We start from the raw sequence: 12,592 nt of genomic DNA on the forward strand, positions 1-12,592 counted from the left end.
ATCTAAATTGTTGTGCATGTGAAGATAAAGTTTAATTTTAGAATTAAGGTTTTTAGGACTGTTAAAATACTCAAGGGATATATTGAGAAAATTAGTGGCTTTTTCATTCCACATACCATGAGGGGGTAAGCCTATCTCTGTGACAAAAATGTGGTATTTTTGTCTGCCTAGTTTTGGTTTGATGCTTGATCCTTTACCTCCATAGTATACAAGAAGTTTTTTTAAAAAAGAAACAACTGCAGTTCAAATTCTTGAGACAATGTTGCAAGCTTCGTAATTCAAACTTATTTAAAATGCAAAGAGTCCTGATAATTCTTTACTGGGCGATTTAAGGAGCTATTGGGCCAGAACTTTCTGGAGAGGGACATCTCGCGACGCGCGCCATTAGTTAGTCATTTTTCAGCTTAGCATTTTTTGCACTATAACTTGCTGGAAGTGCGAGCTGATAACTGTGCGGAGAGGGCAACGGGGCATCTGAGACCTTGGTGAACCAACAGTGTATCTCCTCAACCAATGAGATTTAAGGATTGAGAAAGACACAGAGGAATGATGGAGAAGAAGGGTGAATTAGTGTCAACTCAGGTACAGAAAGAGAAATAAAGAGAGGGAAAGAAAGATTGGATTAAGAGAGAGAAAAAAAAAGACTGAAAGGAAAAGTGAGAAAAAGAATTTAAATTTGACATTTTTTAAATGTCTAAAAACAATTGACTACATGCAGGACTGAGATTGAACCATTTAAATTGTTCCCTTTCTCGGCCAAAGAGATTGATTGGCATTGCATCAACAATTATCACATTGTTAAAAGGGTACTTACACTCTTAATTACCATATTTAACTTACTGTGGCGAATTTAATGGGCAATTAATGTGCAAATCCAGCAAGTTCTTAGAAATAACAGGGAGACTAAGGGCGAGATGCAGTTTGTACAAAGCAAACGGCGGAGCGGCATAAATCGGTTAACAAGTTCTGGAGATTCACAACTCGCGGTATATCTCTTAATCCCCTGAATTTGCTGGCCAATTTGCGCATTAATAACGGCGTGTGTGTCGTTAACATGTCGTTATTTTTCCAGTAAGATCCGGCCCAATCTGTTTAAATCTGGAGTCAATTTGAAAAATCTCTGAGAAGAGTTGGTCAGTTTAAAACTCCTGAGAGCAAAAAAATCAGTTTAAAGCTTCCAACAGATTAGTACAGACTCCCATAATGGTAAGAAATACAAGAAGAGAAATTATTTGCAAAAGGTTCTCTTAATACTTGGTTAAGATCATTTTGCTATTTCCTGTCGAGTTAGGTGGAAATATATCTACTATAAACATGTAACTGTATTATATGACTTATTCATTTGTTCATCTCTTGTAAAATAAAGTTGCCTGATATTTTAAACAGGGGCTATGTTGGGGTATTAGAAGGATGAGCTTTGATGGGCCAAATGGCATTTTCTCCTCCTTGACTTTTGTTATGTTTCTAGGGCTTGGACGTTCTGTGGGTTAAATATCTCATTCAGGCCACTTCCCTGCAGCAGGACATTTTGGGTTGCTCTAGATCTTGGCACAGTGTCTGCTGCTCTTTGTATTTTGGTTTGATGTCATTCTTAGATTAAATTTCATGTCGCTTAGTACATGTGCGGAGTAAAGTACCTTTTACCTGTCTGCCAAAGAGATCATTAGCATTTGGGAAACAACTTATGTAAATTAGAATAACTAAATTTTTTTTTTATTCGTTCATGGGATGTGGGCATCGCTGGCGAGGCCGGCATTTATTGCCCATCCCTAATTGCCCTTGAGAAGGTGTACTGTAATTTTACAAATTAAACAAAATCTTTCACTTTACTTTAAATTGCAGTACCTGAAGAATTTATGTATAATCCTTTGACGCGTTCCTATGGTGAACCACACAAACGACCAGAGGTTCAAACTGCAACTGTGGAGTTCATTGCTTCTTCAGATTATATGGTAAAATGCTGCATTCTAGAGAACCAAAATTAACAGATATTGCCATGTATATATTAGTAAAGGTGTGCTGTATATATACAGTACCATATTGTAATCAGGTTAAAAAGGTTTCGAAACAGACTTAAATGTTTTAACGTTTCAATAAAATAGTAACTCTAGTCTGAAATTCTAACTGCTTGCATCACATATCTTTCAATGTCCGAAATGTTTTCTTTGCAGTTGCGACCTCCTCAACCTGCTGTCTACCTCTTTGTTTTTGACGTTTCCCATAATGCAGTGGAATCAGGATACCTGAACATTTGTTGTCAGTCATTGTTAGAAAACTTTGACAAGTAAGACTGCCTTTTTTAAATTGGTTGTGCACGTGTGAATAAATGGAAATGTAAGAATATAGTTATTTCACGATTTGTTTCCAGAGAATTTGAAATACAGTTATGAAATCTGAAATTACATAATATGAAGGTATCTTTTGTACAGTTATAATTAAAATAAGTGCTTTAATTATAGTCATAAAAACTCCAATTGACAGACAGCACTTCAAAACTTTTTAACAAATGGTTTTGCTTTAAAATGCATTTTAAGCTTTTTTGAATTAAACTAATTTCCTAACATTAATTCTTGTCTAGCCTTTAAATGTAGTAGATTTGAGAGATTTGAATACAAGCCTAAGAAGAAATCTGATACTGTATTGTAATATTTTCATTTTAGTGGTTTGTAGCTTATTGGTATTATAGAAATTTATACTGCTTATTTTGTGGCTCTGGCCAGTGTTATATGTGCTAACACATATATATAAATATATCTTTAAGGTTACCTGGGGATTCAAGGACCAGGATAGGATTTGTTACATTTGACAGCACAGTTCACTTCTTCAACTTGCAGGAAGGGTTGTCGCAGCCTCAAATGTTGATTGTGTCAGATATCGAAGGTACAAGCTGAAAACGAGTCTTGCAATTGTAATCATACTTTGTGCTTCACTTTTTGTATTGTGGCACTAAGCTGTTCAGAAGATTGGAATATTAGATTAATTTAAATCCATTTTTGTCATTGAACAATTGTACATGTAAAACAAAATTTGATTTCTGTACAGCCATAAACTTTAGTGCAATTTTGTTGAATAATGATTCAGCTAGCTAAGAAAAATTAATCTGATTGCACTATAAATTTATAAATCAAAGCCATTTTGGTCTGCATCTTACAACTAATTGGTCTTTCGTTATACACACCTCTCAAAATGTAAAATTAACTTCACTATTTGACTAATATTTGCACAAATTTTCAAACTGAGCTCAGTGGATCTGCCAAAAACATACTTCATAAAGGTGTTATGTTAGTTTCAGCATACCTGCTGGTGCTTGTGTTGTAATGCTCCATGATCAAATGCCAGTTTTGCTAGTAAATGTATTTAGTGGAACTGCTTGAGTTGAGGAAAACCTTTGGATTGACAGGTGCTTAACTGAGATGGGTGCAATGCTGAAGTTTCAGTAGAATACTGAAATAGTGCATAATTAAAACTACTGTATGAAAACATATCTTTAGACATAAGTGCCCAATCTCATTAAAGGAACGACACTGGTGCAAATTAACTCACTGGATTCATCAGCCCAGCGCCTAGAAGGGACATAGAATGATATTGGAGTCATGCTCAGTAGGGGGGAAAGTCCAGCCCACACAATTGACCCTCCATCAAGGTGAGAAGTGCTATTTTCAACAAATAAGATTATCTGAAGTAGAGGTCATTGCCATGTTCCAGAATAAGAGACTACCAGAGCTCTTCCCCAAATTTCAGCACTCAAGGGCGATGGCCCTGCACTGTCTGTCTATCAATTCACAGGCAAAGATAGTTACTGCATGCATTTCTTTCTATTTCCTATCATAGTTCAGATTATTTCTTTGATTGTAGAGGAAGAAGTAAGAATCATTCTCGTGATCCTGTATTGACCCAGGAATCTGGTTTTTGGACATCCTGACTCTACAGACAAACCCATCAGAACCCTGTATATTGAAGAACCACTAACTCTGATGTACAGCCACATTTTGCACAACAATCACAGAATTCCCATTTGATGAATGGCTCTTGAAAGGGGTGGCCTAGAGGAGTTAGGATTCCTGCAGTCAATTGTAATAACACTGTTGGCTTTAAGGAAAGCATCTGTGCAAAAAGGCTTACAAGGCTAAGTGAATTGTTATCCATGCCATCAGGGTTTCCTGTGCCAGTGAGTTTACCAGTACAGTACTTTCAAATGCTGTTAGTTAAAATGATCTGTTTAAGCTCATTGAAAATCTGTGTGAGTAATATTTCTGTCTGTCATGTCCTTGGCTGGTATGAGAAGTGGGAGAACGTCCCTCACTATCCTGGTTAATGAAGGCATTAAACATTTATGTTTATGAAATATTCAGGGGGAAGATTATGAAATATTCAGGGGGAAGAAAGGAAATTGGAAATAAAGGGGCCAATGGTTGTACTGTTTATAAGTGAGAACAAATTGTTCAGGTCCAACTGCGCAGCAAAATTCCCCTGGGCTGCAAGCCAGCCATCATTGCTGAAAATATCAGTTGTAATTTTAGGGTATTTGAAAACATTACCCCACATAAGCGAGTGAGTCAGAGGCCTGATCTGTTGTTGTACTAATATTAGACACTTGTAGAATCATAGAATTTTACAGGATAGGATTTGTTACATTTGACAGTACAGTTCACTTCTTCAACTTGCAGGAAGGGTTGTCGCAGCCTCCACAGCCCTCTGGGGTAGAGAATTCCAAAGATTCACCACCCTCTGAGCGAAGAAATTTCTCCTCATCTCAGTCCTAAATGACCTACCCCTTATTCTGAGACTGTGATCCCTGGTTCTAGACTCCCCAGCCAGGGGAAACATCCTCCCTGCATCTACCCTGTCAAGCCCTGTAAGAATTTTGTAGGTTTCAATGAGATCACCTCTCATTCTTCTAAACTCAAAGAGTTTAGAAGAATGAGAGGTGATCTCATTGAGAGGCCTAGTCTACTCGATCTCTCCTCATACGACAATCCCGCTATCCCAGGAATCAGTCTGGTGAATCTTCGTTGCACTTCCTCAATGGCAAGTATATCCTTTCTTAGGTAAGGAGACCAAAATTGTACATAATACTCCAGACTAACTTGTCTGCTTATTCTTCAGCCTGCTCCCACAGGCCCCCAGGTGTTTGGTGTTCCCCGGGCAGACTCTTGTGACGAGGATCTTCAGGCACCCACATGCTGGATCTCAGTTGCAACAGCTGTAAACCTAGGAAAATGAGGCAGGAGGCCAGGAACACCTGCTCCAGCCTCATCATAATGGGAACACTGAGCCTGTGTCTTACTATAGGTAATCCGAGGCGGCGAGGAGATATGGCCTAACAGCTCTCTGCCCCTTTTTCCTATTCACTGTGGGGAATGCTGATTTTACCCAGAATGCAGTGAAGTGGAAAATCTGTCCTAATATTCTAACTGCGGTGTAATTTGTATAGGTTTACTCAGTGCCCCTATTTATTCAATCTAAAATCCAGTATGTTCTTTTGTGTCTTTATCAACTTGTTGTGCTGCATCTTTCCTGTTTTTTTTTCTCCTGTCTTCCCCAGTGCACTCTCTGAGCTCATCTTGTCCATGTGACCCAGCTCTTGCTCCCTTGACCCCATTCCTACTAAACTACAGGTTACTCAACTTCCCTTCCTGGCCTCCATGCTATCCGACATTGTAAACGGTTCCCTCCTTGAGTATTGTCCCCCTCTCTTTTTAAAAAAAAACTTATAAGCCTCCTCTTCAAAAGAAAAGCCCTTGACCCCTCTTTCCTTATAAACTATTGCCCCAACACCAACCTCCCCTTCTACTCCAAAGACCTCATTTGTGGCCTACCCAAATGTAGCTGAGCGTCTCCAAAAATAGCTTATCTTTCTGCCTCCGCACTATTATCTCTGGAGTTCCCCTGAAGATCTATCCATGGCCGTCTCTTCTTCCTCATCTACATGCTGTCCCTTGGTGACATGAGGTCAGCTTCCACATGTACAGTGACGACACCCATCTCTCCACCACCTCTCTCAATCCCTCCTATGCCTCTATATTGTCAGACTGCTTTTCCAACATCCAGTCTTGGATGAGCAGCAATTTCCTTCAGTTAAACATTAGGAATACTGAAGCCATTGCCTTTATCCTCCACCACAAACTCCATATCATTGCTACTGATTGCATCTCCCTCCCCGGCCGTTGTCTCAGGCTGAACCAGACTGTTGGCAACCTCAGTGTCCTATTTGACCCTGAGCTGAGCTTCTGACCCCATATCCTCTGCATTACAAAGACCACCTATTTCCACCTCCGTAACATCACCCACCCTCATCCCTACCTGAAATGCTCATCTGGTTCTTTGTCACCTCCTGATTTGACTATTCCAGTGTTCTCCTGGCCAGCCTCCCATCCTTCAGTCAGTTGACTTCTAATAGCTACTTATTTAATTGTGCTAAGGAAGGGACCACTGAACCTTGTAACATGGGAGTGCTGCACCCAAGACTCATGTCTGCTACAATGGGTAATGTATCCCAGATAACAGACTTTGTTGTAGATTGTAAGGTGTGCAGAAACATGTTTTTAACAGTTCTGTTACTTAGTTGGTCCTGCCTAGTTGTTCACTTGCAAATTAAAATTTGTGCTTTTCACACAAAAACTGATGATGGCTTTCTTTTGCAGATATCTTCATACCTACTCCAGACAGCTTGCTGGTAAACCTACATGAAAGCAAGGAGGTAGGCAAAAGGGAAAGAAAAGTTGTGATTAAAATTTAATGTCCTTCCATTTTTTAAAAAAAATCAATGCTGTGGTAGTTTCTTATTTAAAAATGTTCAATTCAATTTCAGCTAATGTAGTTTCACCATTTTACTAACTAAGGACTATATTTTCCGCTGTGGGTAAAGTTTAATAAAAAAAAAGGTAGCTATGTGTCAGCTTGGCTCAGTTGACAGAAATCTTACCTCTTTGGGTCAAAGGTTGCAAGTTGAAACCCAACACCAGGACTTGAGTTCGTAATCTAGGCTGACACTTTTGTGTGGTACTGAGAGTAACTCAGCACTGACAGAGTCCTGCATTGTAGCCCTTCAGATGAGGCTCTCTGTCTGCCTATTCTGGTTGTCAGGCGGATGTTAAAGACCCCTTGGCACCATTCGAAAGAGAGCAGAGAGTTCTCCCTGTGTCCTGGCCGATATTCCTCCCTCATCAAAAAACAGATGTACTGGTCATTTATCAGATTGCTGTTTGTGGGTTGTTAATGTTGCCGAGTAGCTGCTGCATTTGCCTGCAGTCATTACTGTACAAAAGTAGCTCGTGTGATTCACTTTGAGATGTTTTGACAAAATTATACGGTGCTATATAAATCCAGATATTTATTTTCTATTTAGTTGTGTGATAAGCTAATGAGTAAGGTCTTTAGAAAGCAGTAACAGAGTTTTCTTCAGCTTTTGCCATTACTTCAGTCTTGTTCTCATACTTTGAAAGTTAAACCACAAAAAAATTTTTAAATCCTGCATAAGTACTTAAAGGGCAATCAAGAGGAATTTGTGCAATTTGCGTAGAATGGGATAATTACAAAGACTGAGTTAATTATTCTTAGACTTGTGAGTTTGTTTTATGAAGGAAATGCACTATTTCAAATTTTCAGTAGAGCACTTACAGATTAAATTATTACAATGGACTTTTCAGCTTCACAGCATGGTGCAGCAGCCTTTGGTTATTACATAGTGCAGGACAATTGAGAGAGGGGAGCACAGAGAGTGTAGTAGGTACAGGGTTCATGCAAAACTGCTATAACAGGTTCAACAAACTAGACCCCATTGAGTAGTGAGTGAGGAGGCTCAGGACTGAGGCTGTGACTCTGGTGTGCCATCTAGTCTGTGGTGGCCTCCGGGACAGTTAGCTGTCCACATTGCATTATGATGTTAAAGACCACCTCTCCTCAATCTTATTCTCCAAGGTACTTCTGGCCCCCTGTAGGTAACATTTCAGGAGTTGTCATCAGTTCATTAAAGAGATAAATCAAGCACTGTTTTGCTACACACCCACCTACATACTCTTTAGAGAGACCACTAGTTTCACCTAGGTCAGAGCATCATTGTAAGGATTTGACTGTACCAAATCTGTGGCATGCTGAAATAGGAAGGAATATTCTATTAATGTGTAAATGATATGCCACCCCATCAGAAGGTTGCAAATGTTACTGAACTCTTCCTAGGAACTATACATGATGCTTTTATTCTGAGGCTATGAATTATAACACAGCTCTTTAAAGGAGGAGGAAAGCTGGAGAGTTGGCTCCTCTAAGATACTATGTAGTCCACCTATGCCTGATGACACCTCTGTACAACCCTGTGCTCCTGGAGATCAGATAGACCGATGCAGGTGTGTCAGGCAGGACCCTCACTAAGCAAATGTTTCAGTTCGCTTTAAATGCTTGGACCTTCTTTGGCTGGGGGAGGAAGATTGCCTTGCCCTCCTTCTTTGGGATATGTTGTAACAGTATGTTGCACACTTTAGCCATGAATATGATTGAAGGATAACAGGAATGCATGGAAGGCCATGAGGATGATGGTGCACATGGACCAATAGTAGTACAGGAGCCACTGCAGCCAGGGAGACAGATGCAAGAAGCACTCATTGGCCAGAATGCATATGTTTAATTGGTACTTCCTTACCTGCATAATAAAAGAATGATACAAAATATATAAGTGACACCATTTTATTTAGTGAATTAGTGCATATGGTGATTATACTCAAGTTGGTTTCCTGAGGTGTTAACTCTATGTACAGCTTGTTCATGTGCCTTAATTCTATGTGCCCCTCCAGTTGAGGGAGTAACATCAGTGCTTGACTGTTCAGGTAAGTGGTCTGCTGCTTGGGATTCAGAAAGCCCATCTATCTGTATCTGTGACTAGCTACGATATATCTGTTACAGTATCAGGGGTGCTTTAGTTGCTTGGGATAAATGGAATTTGTTAATAAGGAGTACTCAGCCTGGTCCTTGGTAACCATTGACACCGTTTTGTTGTAAATGTTAGTATATTTAACTATATTGTTCTCAAGTAAGATAAGAATGCTCGTATTTAAAGAGAGGCTAGAGCCAGATTGACGACAACAGAGCAGCTTGAAAAATCAGGATTAGGAGCTCAGTGAGGTGCTTCACCCTATAACCTTATTGCAAACTGCCAAGAAAGCAGGGAAGGCTGATCTCCTTTCAGTACTGCTTCATACTTTGTAAATTGCACAGAAATCCCCTCTGAGTGGTGGTTGGGGTTGAGGTAGAATCCTAAAGTTGAGAGGGAATGGTGATTAAACCAGAAAGCTGAAATAAAATCAGATATCCTGTTTGGATTGTATTTCAAAAAGTTCACCACTTCGATCTTGTCCAACTGTGACCTTGGTAAGCTATCCCTCCTCATCCTTCTCGACCTGTCCTGCAGCCTTTGATATGGTTGACCACACCATCCTCCTCCAACGCTTCTCCTCTGTCGTCCAGCTGGGTGGCACTGCCCTTGCTTGGTTCCATTCATATCTATTCAGTCGTAACCAGAGAATCAGCTGCGATGGTTTCTCTTCCCGCTACCACACCGTTATCTCTGGAGTCCCCCGAGTATCTATCCTTGGCCCCCACCTATTTCTCATCTGCATGCTGCCCCTTGGCGACATCATCCGAAAACACATCAGGTTCCTCATGTACGGTGATGACACCCAGCTCCACCTCCCCCCGCCTCTCTCGACCCCTCCACTGCCTCTTGATTTGTCACGCTGCTTGTCCGACATCTAGTATTGGATGAGCAAAAATTTCCTCCTACTAAACATTGGGAAGATCGAAGAATGGCTTCGATCTTCCCAATGTTTAGTAGGAGGAAGGATGGAGTCGATGGCTAGGAAGTGGAGTTTGCGGCAGGGACCAATGACAATGGGTCATTGGTCCCTGCCGCAAACTCCACTTCCTAGCCATCGACTCCATCCTTCTTCCTGGCCACTGTCTGAGGCTGAACCAGACCGTTTGCAACCTTGGTGTCTATTTTAACCCTGAGCTGAGCTTCCCACCCCTTATCCTCCATCACCAAGACCGCCTACTTCCACCTCTGTAATATCGCCGATGTCCGCCTCTGCCTCAGCTGATCTGCTGCTGAAACCCTCATCCATGCCTTTGTTACCTGTAGACTTGACTAGTCCAATGATTTCCTGGCTAGCCTTCCACCCTGCACCCTCCGCAAACTTGAGCTCATCCAAAACTCTGCTATCCTAACTCGCACCAAGTCTTGTTCACACGTCACCCCTGTGGTCGCTGACCTACATTGGCTCCCAGTCCGGCAATGCCTTGATTTTAAAATTCTCATCCTTGTTTTCAAATCCCTCCATGGCCTCGCCCCTCCCTGTCTCTGTAACCTCCTCCAGCCCCGCAGCCCTCCACGATCTATGCCCTCCTCCAATTCTGGCCTCTTGCACACTGCCGATTTTGATCACTCCAACATTGGCGTCTTGCCTTCAGCTGCCTAGGCCGTAAGCCCTGGAATTCCTTCCCTAAACATCTCCGCCTGTCTATATCACTCTCCTCCTTTAAGACACTCCTTAAAACCTACCTATTTGACCAAGCCTGTTCTACTATGTCTTTATGTGGCTCGGTGTTAAATTTTGTTTGATAAAGCTGCTATGAATTGCCTTGGGATGTTTTACTATGTTAAAGGCACCATATAAATGCAAGTTATTGTTGTTGCTTATCATAATTGATCATCAGTCTGGTTTATAAGAAAAATAATACAAATAAACCATGAAGAATTTAAATAAGAAAATACTTCAAAAAAATTTAATGTACAGTGTATTTATTTTAAAAATTACATCCAATTAATGAACTGCCTAATAGAAAGAAGTTATCACACACTGTGTTAATGACTCAAGAAACTTATTTCTCAATTTACAATGTTAGCATTATCTAGAAATTGGTTCTCCAAATTCGCTATAATTTATTTTTGATCACATCCCATAATACGTCTTTACTGAGATCAAATACAAATATTCGATCATTAGATTAACATCACAAAGAAATATGTGCTACGAAATGAAGACATTTTTTAAAATTTACACACACACATACAAACTTGTCAGTGATTGCAGGATGATAATGTATTATTTAATGAGTATGTTTAAAAATTAAAACCTGGCCAGTCTAGTCAAAATACAATCTGCTAGGTTTTATTTTTATGTTTTATTAAATGGCCTGTAAATTGAGATGCATTTTTTCTATTTCTCCCCTGCTCCTTTCATTGCTTTCTGTGGGGACCTTCCAGTACCTAACTCAAGTACTTGTTCATGTGTGAGTCTTGACAGTAAATGTGGCAACAGCCAAGTTTTATCCTGTCCTTATCTGGTATTCATGCATGCTCACTTACAGCACAGGTCACTGAATAGCAATTGGGAGCTGAAAGCCTGATTGTTTTTTATCCCCTCTGTTTCTCCTCCTTCCTCCACTTCCAACGCAGGGCAGCTAAGGCAAATTGTAGCAGCCCTACCACCACACCAACGGAGATCAGCCAACTTGCTCTGTACGGTTCAGCTACTCACTGGATAAACTTGCTGGCCTATCAGGGGAGTCCTTAGATGCATTTATAACAATCTGCGTTTATAGGAAAGAAAATATACCCAAGATTAAATAAACAAAAACTGGTTCACACAAATGCCCATTGGGATTTTCAGGTACATAAACAACATAATTACATATTTTTTAAAATTGTCAATAAATCAAAGAGGTTTTCTCTACTGACAAAAGCACTGGTGCAGTAAATTCTGATGAAAACACTGAAGGGAGCTCAATGCTTATGGGGTTATACATTGAAAAATTCATTCTGATAAAGAAACAAAAAACAAATTTGAAAAAATGCACCCTTCAATTTCCCCTGTGTGTAATTACCACAGGAGGCAGCTGTTTTATTGGTTCCGTATCTGTGTGCTCAGCATCTTTGATGACTCCTTGTTGTGATGGCCTCATCTGGTGTATCCAAACCCACTGCCTTTCCCTTGCCTCATCTACAATAGCATAACTACACAGAGCAAAGTATTCCTCTCCCTTATTTTTTTTCTATATAAAACAATCTGACCGGTTTTTAATCTCTGGAAGAATTTATTGAGTACTCCACTGGATCTCCTACAGATGCAGTGTATAATAACTTAACAGAATTATCCTGAGGTAATTTTGTATTTTACTGAACGTCCCCTTTTAGTTCTGCTCCACAAAATGTGCAGAAAAGTCACTGGTAATTGTCATTAATGTTTAATGTCACTTGCATGTTACTGAGGAAAAAATAATTATTGTAGATCTTTGCTAAACATTTGTTTCAGCAGCTGCATAAAATAGACATTTTTATTCTGAGAAGTCTGAAATGTGTTTTTTTTTCATTTCCAGCTTGTTAAAGATTTACTGAAAGTATTGCCCACAATGTTCACCAGCACGAGAGAGACTCATAGTGCACTGGGGCCGGCTTTACAGGCTGCATTTAAACTTATGTCTGCGACAGGGGGACGTATATCTGTGTTCCAGACACAGCTACCATCTGTAGGTGTGGGTCGTCTTCTTTCAAGGGAAGATCCTAACCAAAGAACCACCACAAAGGTAATTTTTCCCTTTC

At 40.1% G+C, this 12,592-nt stretch overlaps 1 protein-coding gene across 4 annotated transcripts in view; it reads left to right on the forward strand.

Annotated features, from left to right (window-relative positions):
* LOC137326411 (protein transport protein Sec24B-like) overlaps window positions 1-12,592 on the forward strand; it is a 93,053-nt gene that overhangs the window by 52,065 nt on the left and 28,396 nt on the right. For all 4 annotated transcript variants that reach the window (XM_067991468.1, XM_067991495.1, XM_067991477.1 and 1 more), the window contains 5 exons: window positions 1,843-1,952; window positions 2,172-2,284; window positions 2,762-2,880; window positions 6,645-6,700; window positions 12,370-12,576. In XM_067991468.1, the coding sequence (XP_067847569.1) occupies window positions 1,843-1,952; window positions 2,172-2,284; window positions 2,762-2,880; window positions 6,645-6,700; window positions 12,370-12,576 (605 nt within the window). The remainder of the gene's footprint in view (window positions 1-1,842; window positions 1,953-2,171; window positions 2,285-2,761; window positions 2,881-6,644; window positions 6,701-12,369; window positions 12,577-12,592) is intronic.

Source organism: Heptranchias perlo, chromosome 1 (genome assembly GCF_035084215.1).
Source record: "Heptranchias perlo isolate sHepPer1 chromosome 1, sHepPer1.hap1, whole genome shotgun sequence".
NCBI classification, from domain to species: domain Eukaryota; kingdom Metazoa; phylum Chordata; class Chondrichthyes; order Hexanchiformes; family Hexanchidae; genus Heptranchias; species Heptranchias perlo.